This window comes from Colossoma macropomum, unplaced genomic scaffold (genome assembly GCF_904425465.1).
Source record: "Colossoma macropomum unplaced genomic scaffold, Colossoma_macropomum, whole genome shotgun sequence".
Lineage (NCBI taxonomy): Eukaryota > Metazoa > Chordata > Actinopteri > Characiformes > Serrasalmidae > Colossoma > Colossoma macropomum.
The window spans coordinates 17,312,839-17,327,166 of NW_023494785.1; the positions used below are offsets into that span (position 1 = coordinate 17,312,839).

The 14,328-nt window shown below is 39.0% G+C and overlaps 1 protein-coding gene across 3 annotated transcripts in view; it reads right to left on the reverse strand.

Moving 5' to 3' along the window:
• Nucleotides 1-497: 497 nt before the first annotated feature.
• Nucleotides 498-14,328, reverse strand: part of ulk4 (unc-51 like kinase 4) — a 119,705-nt gene continuing 105,874 nt past the window's right edge. For all 3 annotated transcript variants that reach the window (XM_036585318.1, XM_036585300.1, XM_036585308.1), the window contains 2 exons: nt 1,758-1,843; nt 498-666 (listed from right to left, as the gene is read on the reverse strand). In XM_036585318.1, the coding sequence (XP_036441211.1) occupies nt 603-666; nt 1,758-1,843 (150 nt within the window). In that variant the 3' untranslated portion in view covers nt 498-602. The remainder of the gene's footprint in view (nt 667-1,757; nt 1,844-14,328) is intronic.

The window sequence follows — 14,328 nt, forward strand, 5'->3', positions numbered from 1 at the left end:
AACAATAGAACACTTTTTGGTGGTAAATAGAACCATGTAGAACACATTCATCAATCTTGAACATTTCTGCCATGCAAGAGCCATTTAAGCATGAAATGGTTCTATACAGAATGCATGGTTCTAAATAGAAATGTTTGCTTTACTAAAGAACCATCTTTTAAGAGTGTAGAATGTTGATGCAGCAAATGGAGGTGCAGTTCTGATATTAAGACTGATGTGATCCAAGATGTTCTGAGAACACTGCTGTAAGTGTGTGCACTCAGTGAACAGCATGGAGCTTAAAAAAATTGTGCAATAACTAGAGTATACTGAAAAAAAAAACTTGTTTTAAATGATCTAGTTATACCTTGGACGAACATCTTAACAGAACCCATTTATTTTGTTTTAAATTACAAGTAATGTTCATAATTTCTATTTCTATTGCTTCACTTTTTACTGTAGTTGGAGAAAATGAACAATGAAATGGATTTTGTTTTACACACTGTGCAGTACAGATACAACCTTGTGCCTAATAAATTCACAGCTTAAACATACAAAATGATTTACGTTATGTACAGAACACAGAGTGGAGTACCGCTGATTCAGTGGATTCCACTTCCAGCTTAGTATCCAATCCCTTCCAGAATCTCAACAGCTAGCAACCCCACTGCCGTATCTGGGTGAGACCTGGGAAGAGACAATGGTGAGCAGATTTATAAAGAGCTTATCACCTAAACAGACATTAGCATTTTTTCATTATTTTAGTACTTATTATTCAGCTAAAATGATGGCTAACAAATGCAGGCTGAGTATAAAATGCCACTGAAATATTTTAAGTATCTCCTCATATTCATACTTTAGACTTAGTTACACCAACTTATTGATAAAAACTGACATTTTATGTGGAGTAAAATTCTGCATGAATACTATTAGCTGAAATTTACAAGTTGTTTACTCATGAATATGCTAATTAGAACACAGTGCCAAGTACAGACCTGCTTGAAAAAGATAACAGCTTTGTCCATATGTATTATTGATGCTCTCCCCAGTGCATGAACTTTAATTACTAATTAAAAAAGAATTTAATTTTTTTCTTTTTCCGCATAAAGTTTATCTGCCCACAAAATTAGGTCCTAACTGGACAATACTAGTTCAGCTACTTGTATTAATTCAGTGGTGTGTGTTTTTTTTTTTGTTCCCTTCCTCCAAGACTGCATTTGCTACAATTTAACATATCTTCTTAACTCTTCAGCAGGGAAAGACGAGTGATCATATGAAAAAAAGCCTAGCGTGAATGAACCAAAGTGTCCAGCTAGGCAATCAGTTAAGACTTTAGGATACTACACAGTTTCATTTGAATATTTTTACTTGAGCATAAATTATTCCTGCTGCATTATGAGGAAAATGACTGGTGGTGACCAAGTCTATCAGTAATGTACTGTTTGCAGCACAGGTTACCACCACTTTGCCAAAAATGCAGTAACGCTGAAGCTTTGCTTCCAAAGCATGGTTGTGCAACTTCAAAGGGATGCCTTCTCATTTTAGTAGAGGAAAAGGAGGGGGGATCGAAGGGGCCATGAGCAGCCCAACAATAGGCCTGTATCAATCTCTGGGAGAGGCAACAGCTCAAGGAAGCTCTCATCACACGACTGTGCCTTGGCCTCTGACAAAATGGATCAAAGCACAGGGTGGCAGTGAGAAACTAAAGCAGGGGCCTAAGAGGGGGCTGAGGGCTGCAGTGGAGGCTGAAAAGAGCTTGTCTTTTTGGGATAACTCACCTGGTATTTTGGGCCAGTTTTCGGAGCATGTGCACCAAGCTCTGACCTTCTTCTGAATCCCAGCAAGATGTGTCTACTGCACCCATCTGTGTGGGAAGAGATGAAATGAGAACATTGTGAATCACAAACAAAAGCTTATGTTTGATAGCAAAAAAAACAAAAACAAAACAAAACACAGTTCTTAAAAAGATGTTTACAGTTTACATGCATCAATTTTTATTATTCTCAATATGAGTGTATAAGTATGAGCCCAGTGCAATATGCTGATGTAGAATTGCTGATGTCAAGTATGTAAATAAGTAACAGAGCATTAACAACAAAACTGTACGCACAAAACAATCTAAATGTAGGCTCAAAAAGACAAAGATTAAGATGACACGCTAAGAAAATGCCTACCTGTGTTTACAAGACAACATGGAAAAACATGAAAGCATGAGAAACTTTTGTTTAAAAATATTTTATGAATAGATCTTGTTCTTTCTGTGTGGGAGGGTAAGTTTTGGAGTAATTACTGGGGTATGAGAGCTTATAAGAGTGCAGAGGCACTTTATGGCAATCTGGTCATCCCCCCAGACTGCCACTCCATTGTCTGCCCGCCTGCCTCACGAAGCGCCTGTTACTAGGCAACGGTGTTATGTACCTGGGGAGATGCTCAGTTTCGACTTCTTCCTGTCCTCAATACCACTCCTGACATCCCTTCTTTTCTAATACAGTATACAACCCTTTGTGAATTTGTTTATTTCTGGATGAGGCCACACTACATACAACACAGCTGTTCTCAACATTATTTCCATTTGGAGAACATTTTCATGTGTGCAGCACAGGCCATGTTTTCAAACCAAGCATAAAGCTAGACCTGAATTTAAAACTGTGGTAGTGACAATGTGACATTGTACACTGTCATAATAACACTTTGTAAGAAAACCAAAATACATGCTTATACATAACAGTAATATTGTGAATTATATAACAGGACATTGCACAACTTAATTTAAACATCAGCCACATCACAGTAAAATCCATGGAAATGCTGCTTATTGCGTTTATTACAGTTTTGCCATTGCTCTTGTCTGAAGAAAGCAAAATATGTGTATATATTCACAATACTGTAATTTGATTTAGATTAATTATTAGAACATAATGTCTATGTAAAAAAAAACTACCCTACAACTATATATAGCAAACTTGTTCAGGATACAGTGCAGTCAAAAAGATTGGTTTCTATTCCTGAGCTCTAGAAGCTGTTCGTACGAAAGGCATGAAGCTGCTAAAAATAGGAGGTAGAACAGAGGTGTTAAACACAGCTTTACAATACCTGACAGGCTCTCAGCCCTTCAGTGAGGCTCACTGTGTTTACAATACAGCAGCCCAAACAACTGACCTGGGAGAGTCATGCAACAAGGCAACGTGAGGAGAAAAGCTGAGCTGCGGATCGCTTTTGATTGTACGGATGGAGACCCAACAGAGTGGAAGACACAGAGAGAGAGAGCAAGTGTACTGTACTGGCAGCATGTAATCACATGGAGATGGAACTGAAGTGAATGTGTAGTGTTTGCTCTCAAGCTTGCTGGACCCTGAGCCTTCTTACTGCTCAGAGGGAGAAAGAGATAATCAGTGGAGAAAAACACTGCAAAAAAACAAAAGTACAAAAATACCCTGTCCCAGTGCCCTCCTCCACACACAAACGAGGCCTGGAACACATGTAATATGCAAGTTCAGCTTCCCTGTTTCCTCACTTCAAAGGCTAACATGGTATAGTTCATTCCATGTACTTGAAATTACCAATTTAATTAACATGCCAATTAGCATTTTACCATTAGATTCTCAGATAATGTCTTAGAGCTGCTGTTTTACTGGTCCACACACATCAAGTGCACAACCTACAATAATATGAAGACAATGCTGAGACAAGAGGATGGACTGGTGGTCTAGAGATACACATACTGTAGGGCTACACTATATCGCTCCTTAATCTTTATTGCAGCATCAGTCTTCGCAATAATGATGTTGCAGAAGTGTACAACATGCAAATGCCTGATTTTTGACTGAAATGAGCCTCAACTGCTGAATGTTTTATTGTGTGCTGGGAACATCCTGACCAATGACAGAAGGCCCTTCTGTGTTTGGATGAATCAAGGCATTTACATAATCCAACATGTGAAAAAGATAATTTAGGTAAAAAATAATTCAAGCCAAACCATAACCACATCACATCAAACATTTACTAACAAGTTTTCAGTATACTTGAAGGTTTATTGCAACGACAATATGTACCAATATTGTTGCAATATGGCATATTGTTTAGCCCTGACCAGAATACTGAGCTACTGCTTTAATTCACCCTTCAACGCACCCTTTTGCACAGTATACTCACTTTCTGAATATCTAATCCCGCATAGCAGAGTTGATAAAAAAGGCTGATTATAAGCAGACAAATGCATTGCTCCAGATTTGATAGTTAAGTGATTTAGACAGATGACTGAAGTGAGATGGATGCCTACTTTAAAAAAAAAAATTCAAATGTGTGTATAAGGAAGGAATTTTGCACACAGTACTGTGCAAGTCTGAGACTGCCGTATATATGTAACAGATAATTACTCAAAAGCCTCCAAGAGGAAGTATGATATAAAAACTACCCATATTTAATTTGTGCACTCTTTTTCTGAGCCCTATCACTTTAACTCTTCTGTCCTTCCAATCTTAAAACCAACCAGTTACAGCTGTCCTCCCAACAAAAGCTGTTTCCAAAGGACTCACTGACATTGTTATCCTTCAAAGAGACACTAACATTCACACGAGCAACTACCCAAACACACCTTAGCTGTCCTGCAAACTTCTTTCTCATGTGAATCTAAAAGAGAAAAGTCTAAGAAAATATGTGAAAAACACAGGAATTGTTTTTGAAAGTTTTTAACATTTGGGAGAAAATCAAGGTCCACTCTTCCATCAGATCTGGTAAAAATCCACAGGTGTTTCTGTCCATCTTTCCACTTTGAGAAGACAACTCAACACCATGAGTCTGAATGGATGTGTAGCTGTTAGGATGCCATTACTGAGAAAAGAAAATACACAAAAAAATCAGAAAATGTGCACATTATCACCAAAAATGTACATCTGAGATGTAGAGTAAGGTTTTATAGACTGATAAGTCTAAGGAAGGATGGCCTCTAACTTTTGCACAGTACTGTATATTCAAGTTCTCCGTCAGCCAGTGAAAGTCTAGCCAAAATTCTAGTAACTGCATTCAGTTCTTTCCTGGGTGCTTCATGCCAAAATATTTCTGCCTCTGCGTTAACACAATCATTGTTGAAGCTGATGATGAGCAAAATTTGGTTAATTAGTCTTTAGTTAAGAAAAGCCTTACTTGATTTTTTAGTGGGAATTCACTTGAAGGGTAAGATACTTTGGTGAAGTCCTACTAGTAGAGGGAAGCATTATCTTAACACTTCTGAACAGTCATTTCTTAAGCACACGAGGAAGCTGCTATTGACTTCGGAGCTTGATCACTTTAAAGAAAGTGACTTAGGCTCTTACAACCCACCGTACCCCCCCCTTCCTAATTCCCTCTCTGGTTTTCTCACTTCACCTCATCCTCATCAGAATGGAGCACTACAGATAAGTACAAATGATCAAGTCTCTTAAGGAGTCCGAACATTCAATTATGAGACTCTCTTTTCTCTGGCCATTGGTGACCTCAGCTCTAATAATGTACCGAAAAAGTGTCCAGTGATTTCTCATACAGCTTTGAGACTAAATGAATTTGAAGCGAGAGTAGTCACCACAAGATATGACTTCATGCAGCACATAATTACTGCTGAGCTCCAACTAGAGAATGTAGGCTCCAATGCTTTGATTCGACTGAAATAACAGAAACTGATGAAAGCCTTTTGTGCCAATTCAAAGGGAAATCCCGGTAAACAGTACCGAATGAGGTACAGCAGAGGTGGCCCACAATGTGGGGAATCGTGTATTGTTGAAACTAGTTTCATCTGCTTTTACATGAGGTTTCATGACATTTAATTAACTTGCTGACATTTATGTTGCTGTTTACAAAAAAAACAGAATGGCATGGAAACAAACAACTTCACTGTGGAGCACCCAACAGGTGCACAAACACTGGGCTTTGCAGTAATTGGGAATGCTGTATTTTTAGCAGCACACAGAACTTTTCAAAAAAGTCCCTCAGAGGTTGAACTTGAGTGCTTGAAAAGGCATTCTAGCCCAAAAGTAAATGTCTTGGCTAGGTCCACACGTCTGGAGTATAACAAGTTTAGCTAAGTTTCCATGCTCTTGGTAGAAAATCATTTAAAAATGGTCACAATAGTAAATGTGCAATGCTAAAACCCTTTGGGAATCATGGAAGAACTAACAGAAGAGTACTGGTCTGTGGTCTGCGCTTAAGAACACCACGTACCGTCTCGCCTTTTAAAATAAAACCACAGGGCTTAGTCACAGCATGCTGCTCCCATCCTAAATGAAGGTTTTGTTGCGGCCTGGACTTGAAATCGAACCCACTCCCTCCGTTCGCTTTGAACTGCTGTTTGAAAATAGCTTCAACACGTGCTGGATCTATTTCTGATATTATGAGGCAATTAGTGAGCTCTTTGATGGCTTGATAAAAACGGGCATACATAGATTTTACAGCGCAGCAATTAATGAATACTAATTAAAAGGGCTTTGTTGATGGCTGGGTTGAGAGGAAGATGAGTGAGTCTGGTTTTCCATCGCTTAATTGAAACCCTTTGTCACTTGCCCACTCGCGTGTGGATAAGTGCTCCGTGTCATTTAGGAAAAGGAAAGAAAATATAAATTGATTTGCATGATTTGCATAAACGTAATGCAGATTTGCATAGTCTGTGATAGTGGCCGGATCTATACACCCCAATGAACCACCTCTCAGAAGTCCAATAAACCATCACTCAAAAGTCCATCTGTTTGCCTAATCCCAATTAAATGTGCTTTTTCTTCAGAAACCAACTTACCAGACACAGGACTTCTAACTTATGGATTTTAAAGACATGTCAAAATATGTCGACTCATGTGTACTGTGCAGTGTAGACGTGTCCAGGTCTTGTGAGATAATGAAGAGATGTTCTTATCATCTGAGGTAAAGTGGTCTGAAAAAGGTAACATTCACTCTGCTTCCTGTTCAGATGTCAGGCAGGACAACATATGATGGTGTGTACACTGGAGAAGCTTAAGGGAAGAGGGTGTTAGGCTGCATACACATATCATCAGGGGCACTCAAAGCTGCTACACCAGCGCAGTACAGCTGTCAATGTTGATGATGAGAAAATTGCCCACAAATATATTACAACTCATCTGCTATATGTAAACTAACCTGGGAATACAAACTGTCAAGTTAGGGTCAAAAGTGAATAAGAGTACATACTTTATCTAAGCTTAAAATGAGAAAATAATCTAGCTGGCCAGCAAGCATGCATAGAAGCAAAATAATTCCTAAACAAAGGAAATATATTTATTCAGAAACTATTTTAGTAACTGCCAGAAACACAATCTGGACAGTTGCAGATGCATGCTGTGTAGAAATTGCAACAGCTGACTAAGCTATAGAACAATGTTATCAAGTAAGGGTTTAAAATAAACCCAAGTGAACTAATAACAATAAACTCCTCTGTTTGAGAAATTCACATATGAACACTAATGTAACCTGAGAGCATAGCTTATATGGGAAAAGCATGAAGGAAAAGGGGTAATAATACAATCTTTACATGCTTTAGATGTAAACAGAGCTCCACAAACTAATTTGCTAAATCTGCATCAATCTAATTCTGGAACTTTGGGAAACAAACTTTTCTGTAGTAACAGCCCTCATCTCAGAGGGTGTCAGCAATCACAGATTTGAGTTGAAACAACCTCTCTCCTCTCCTAACAAGTAGGACTGATGCGATTTTGATGGTGCATTTAGTCCAGATGATACTATCGCCTTCAAATTGGGGCCTACTCCTACCTGAGCCAGCATTTAGTGGTAATTTTCTTCCATGAAGAGCTCAGGGAGTTAGTGCCAGAATCTGAGTGGGTGTGCTGTTTCTGAGTGCAGATAAGCAGTTGGGCTGAACACTAATGCAGATATGTGGAGATAGCATTGTTTTTCCCCCTAACACAATGCAGAGCAGATCATGCTGATGGGATGGAGGGGAGATAAGACTGGAGAGAGGTGGGAAGAAGAGTGTTGTATTAGCTTTGCTCTTGAGGCAAGAAAAAAGCAACAGTGCTGAGATAGATGTGTGCTACATTCCAACATGTACAAGGTCAGAGTGGGAAGCAAGCAGAAATAACAGCACAGCTGATAAATATTTCAATTATGCACATTTGACAAAGAGTTTAGATTTTTTCTCAGATTCTAATTCTAGTTCGGATTCAAAGTTATATGGACATTCACCATAGCAATTTTGCCTTATACTCCAGTACTTTTCAGCTGCTATAGTTATGAACTATAACTAATGGTTAGACTACCAAAGTTAAAGTTTTTTCCCCTCAGACCATTTACAATGTTAAACAGCCCATATCCTACATTTGGACTGCATTTTGTTTCCCTTTCTGAGCTCTACTCTTAGATTTAAGTGGTTTTATGTACCTAAAACAATCATATATCATTTTAACATGACCATTTTCTGACCTCTCTTTATCCTTTAGCTTTTTTTGTTACTGTGCATATAAGACTGATATATGTAAATGATGTCTGTTCTGATTGGTTGCATTGTATTGCATCTCATTTAAAAAGCAGTACAGACTGAAACTCTCCTTATAATTTCATTGCGAATGGGTGGAACTAAACTGCTGTAGGCGGAATATAAATGTGTTGCTTTTCATGACATCACAGAAACCGTGAATTCTGAACAGGCTGTTTTTGCAGCTTAGTTTTCATATATATGAACTGTATAGACTGGGGAGTGAACATCACATTTTGATAGCTTCACAGTTTTTGCATAATACATCAAACATCATTGTTTTATTTTATTTATTTTTTTTTCATTTTTAGAGGACTCCACTTTAGAGCACAAAAACATCCAAGTTTAGAGAAAATAATGTTGAGATGCTTGGTTACATAAGCATTGAATATAATGACATCTAGTCTATGAGACCAGTATCATCAAAACACTGACTTTCAGCATTTGGTTTTAACCAGTGAAGACTCAGTTTCAAAGAGGTTTTGGCCCTGAAATCTCTTTGGTTGCCATGACAAAATTTTGTATCACTTTGCTGTTTCTCAAAATTCTTTATTAGTCTCATGATGGCTTGTTTTTCTGACAGCTTTTACTTTATCTTACCACTAACACAAACCACAAGCAAAACCCATGAGGTTTAGGTGTCATAGGCACTTAATATGGCCGCAAATAATCACACCTGACTAACACAACAGCTGCAAAGTCAATTGTCTTAATATTATTGGAGACCTAAAATGAGTGAGTATGAACAAAATGTGCTATTATTTCTCAACCTTTCCTTTAAAGAAGGGCTAGGTATCGAAATTCAATATGTTTACGGTAATGACCGAATTACTTCAATACTACAGAGCTTCAAAAAATTGCATGTGAATCAGTACCAAATTTCATACCCAAGTAGTCAATCTTCTCAGCATCAGTAAGCCAATAAGCATGCTTGTTCCAAAACCTAGACTCCTGATTAGCTGTCTAAATTACATTCCATTTGCATCTTATTAACATCGACCCTTCTTGGTTTTTCTGCATTTCACTGTGAGTAGTAAACATATCTGTTCCAGCATCTCACACTCACATCTGGGTTAACCCACTTACACTTTTTGTCTGTAATCTAAAAGAAGGTATTGAATATTGGTATTGGTATACATTTTCACACCTAGCTCAGGACAAAGTGGCTACAATGGTACTTTTCTTCAGGCCAATCAAGACAAAGTAACTCAACAGAATCTCACACAAACTCAATCAGAAATTCACCCCACATCATCTCAGTCCCCATCTATGGCCAGCAGCATAGTGCTCAACTATGTAGACTCATCTTTCAAAAACAAGCTCCTATCTCTTGTTGGTGGAACAGTGTGCAAATCCGTGGTTGTGAGCCCCGTCTGCTGGCCCAGGGCACCGTACCTGGGTCAATACTCTTTCATGCAGCAGCCGGGAGGAGGGCCACTGTTGCTGCTGTCGTGCTGTGAGGGGGTGCAATCTGTAGGGGTGGCCAGAGCCGAGCTAATGAGCACAGCTCTCAATCCCAGGAGTGAGAGCACATAGTGTGTGTGTGCGTGAGTGTGTGTGTCTGCGAGAACCGCTGTCCTGCTCCTACCTCTGCATTATTCATACACTCAATACAGGCAGCCACTCGCCCCTGTCCTGGGAGCACTATATGTGTGTGCATGCGTATCTCACCATAAGTGTGTATGTCTTTCTCTCCTTCAATCACTTTTTCACTTTTTTCACCCTCACTGTGACTGTCTCTCCCTCTTCTCTCTTGTTAGCACTCACATGACAGTTACAGGGTTGATTGAGATTGCACAGTGACAGCAACAACTATATCCTTATTACCTGGGCGAGACAGCTGCAGTATACAAGAACAGCGGACAGACTTCAACCAAAGGATATTGTGAGCACTATATATTTTAATTAACAGATATCATAAGAAAAGAAATGAGAGGAGAAGAACAGTAATCCTTTACAAATACGAAACAGCAGCACCGCATGACTGCATGCTATTTACATATTTTACCTAAGTGCTGTTAACATACTTTACCTGAGTATAGGAAGTTGTAGGACTTTGACAACAAATAGAGTAGGAAAATATCTGTCAAGTATTCCTCAGATAACAGTAGAAACTTACTATCGCTGACAGAAATCAACTCTCTGTCTATGTATTACTCTAAGACTGCTAGTCTAGCTATGCTGTGATCATGTAAATAGCATGTCACGGTCCGACTAAGGCCTAAGTGGATCTAAGCATAGAGTGATTAAAACATAGTCCAGGCTGATATTAGCTGGACTATTCGAGACAGATTTAGACAAGCAAATGCTTAAATAAATGCTTTAGACAAGTAAACGCTTCAGTAAATGCTAAGATTGCTCCACTGGCTCACATTTGCTATAGTACCTCACACATGACACGCTACACTTTTGCATGGAAGAGACAGCTCTAATGTTAAACATTTTGTCAGAAATAGACACCATTACATATTTAAAAGGAAGGAGAAGAAAGAAACACTTTTAAACAGCGAGAAACCCATTTGGTGCATCATGAAGGGAATGCTTTACTTAATAAGGTAAGGACTATGCTGGCCTGCATATAAACATATTTTTTAATGTACTAGTGTTTTCTACAACTGTTTTAAACATCTTTTTTCGGTTCAGTTTGTCAGACTAACTAAGGACTTACTTGGGCCAATATGCATATGTAACATAATTATTGATCCCATATCTGGACATGAAATGTAGTTAGTAACATGGGCAGTATTATCAACCCTATCAACAGTATTACTAATCCTTAAAAAGGGGTTTTAAGCTCTTTTCAAGCTGCACTGGTTTTACCTGAGGAGAAACTGTTATTTAAGTGATTACCGACAGTTACAGTTTTCACAAGTCTGACAGTAATAATTCTGACAAGTAGTGAATGATCTGTAATTACCTGAAGCTCCCTCAGTAAATAGCAGTCCTGCTCTTAATAAAACCCAGTAATGAACATGGCTGCATGCTGTGATGTGATTGTTATTGGATGTCAGCCCATAACTTATCACAGACATGTACGTCTAGTCAATGATGTTCCAAGCTGAGCTTTCTGTGTTAATTTGAGGAAATATTTTTCCTGTATGAATCAAGCCTGTCAAGTCCCACACAAATTACACTTGTCCAGTGTCAATGCGAAGGAGACTCTGTGTTTGTGTGTATGTTTATGGGTTAATAATGTTTTTACATAGTCAGAAGTTTCTATGGATTTAGTTTTTTTATTTGGTTTCAGTTTGGACAGGGTTAGAGAGGGAAAGAGGGAGAGAGGGAGAGAGGGAGGGAGAGAGAGAGAGAGAGAGAGAGAGAGAGACTTGACAGGCTGATTTATCTGCAGGAGTTAGCACAGCAGGCAGGAGCTGAGACATGGTCTGACCTGGTCTCATCTCATTCCATTAGTGCTGAAGTGGGTGAGTCTCAATTTAACCAGGACAGGGACAAGGCACACATATACACTTATATACACAAAACACACCCCGTCTGTTGTAGAAAGAGTCTTTTCCACATCATTTTGAAATTATCCTCAGTACTCAGTCCACCAAGACTCCATGGCTTACAAAGGCAAGTTCATTTTCACAAACCAGAAAGTTACCCCTCCCATGACTTGACCTGAGAAAATGATTAAGTATCTGCCACCAAGCGTACTAGATCAATAGAGCAGTGCCAGTCAATCTCTTGCCTTGTTAAACATGTGCATCATCCAGTGTGGACACCCGCACACATGAGCGTGATCTACACACCTACAGACAGACATACCACTACTACCAGTTCTCATTCTCAACAAATTCTAAATCAATACTTACTCAGCCACTGTGTGAAATACAGAGCTTGACAGACAGCCAGAGCTATTGTTATCCTGTTCAGCTAATGGATTTAGTGTGCACAAACACACACACATACACACACACACACTGTGAACAACATTCAGAGCTTACAAATTAATTACTCCAGTGCCAACCTCGATAGCAGTGCAATAACTACAGCTAAATGATAAGAAATAAAAGGTAGCACTGCTAAATGACAGGAGTATTGTGATACTGCTCAGGAGAGTCTAATGAGGCCAATTAGAGCCCTCATTGGTGAGTAGAGCTGCGGTGGTAGTTTGAGGAGACGGAAGCAGTGCTGTATGATCAGATAACTAAAAGAAAAAAGGCAAGAGGATTGAAATGCAGATATACAATGAGTCTAAACAACACAGTGCAGGTGAGTTGGAGAAGGGTGATGTCACAATTCATTTCTTTTAAGGATGTGGTGAAACAGACAGGGAAACACGGGATAACATCAGCCATGATGATGCTAAACTATCCATTTTGACACATTTTCAGGTACCACTGAGATAAGAAAATTACTCATATCTAGTTTGTGGTCCTCAGTGTTTTAGTGTTTTAGTGTTTTTAGTGTTTGCACTTTCCTTGCTTCTTAATAAGAGAATAAGAGGAAGTCTACAGCTGCCCCATTAGTGTAAACGGTCACAGCAATAGCAGAGTAATATAACAGGGTAGCAACAATAGCTTCACACAGACTCATAGAACAATCCTGTACTTGCACAAACATGACCTGTCAGAGAGGCATATTTAATTCTGATGTCTAGTATGTGGTATTCAGCTGTCAGTGTTTATGTTTTTGTCCCTAAAATAGTACCAATGCATTTCTGTGCTTCTTAATAAGAGAAGGAACCTCTACAGCTATCCCATTATTGTAAAATGTCACAGCAAGAGCATACTAATATACCAGGGTAGACTCACAGAACAATCCTGTACTTGCACAAACATGATCCCCCAGACAAGCATATACATTTCAATTCCCTCTCAGAGTATGAATATGCACACACACACACACACACACACGCGCACACACACACACACACACACACACACACACACACACACACACACACACACACACACACACTCACTCATTAGGGGTGCACAAGGAGGAGATGGCAGTAGAGGGCCTCAGATCAGTCTTCTCAGGAAGAGCATTGGGAGACGTTGGCCTTTAAATTGTTAACATCGTTTGATTGAACGTGAGGAGAACACTGGAGGGAAGACCCTGTGTGATGAGATATTAGCCCAGGGCTCCTGCTCAAATATTAAAGTCAGTGCCATGCTACAAGGTCTGCAGCTGCATATACACAGATACAGGAAGTATGAACTGTACTATTGAGAACAATTGGCACATCTGATTTTTTTAATTTAAACTAAGATGATATTTTTGACAGTAGGTTGTTAAGAACAATAGATTTGAGTCAGAACGATGCTGATCTAATGAACAAGTACCACACATATATGCTTAAATGAATAAACCAGTGTTGCCTTCATGCCTGCCATGTCTGTTAAGTCGAGATTCTTATACAGGCCTTAAGCTACATGATTTTTGCTGTGATTTTTCTGTCCCACATAATGCATCACTACAGGAAAGATACATTCACTTCTTCAGTTTGATTGGAGCGCTGAGCAGTCAATAGCACCACATTATTCAGCAATACAACACCAGTTCTTGCAGTCTGCTTGACATTCTTGGCAGTTGTATGGCATTGTTTGCATAGCGTAGGATACGCAATGTGCTGTTTATTACACACTCAATGTTTTTCCCTAATTTTTCTTTTGTAATAATGTATGCTGTTTTTAGCATGACGATCCAAAAGCAGTGAGATCAAAATTTCACTTAAGAAATGATCTACTGCGCTCCAGGATCTACAGATTTTGTAAAGGCTAGTTTTAAACTGGAGATGCCTTTAAGTGTTAGATGGGCAGAAGCTAACAAACACCCTCTCCTCATTGATGCTAGTGGTAACTCTACCAAATGGACTGCATCACAGGAGATACCTTCACACTTTGGTGATGACCCCTCACCTCATTTAAATC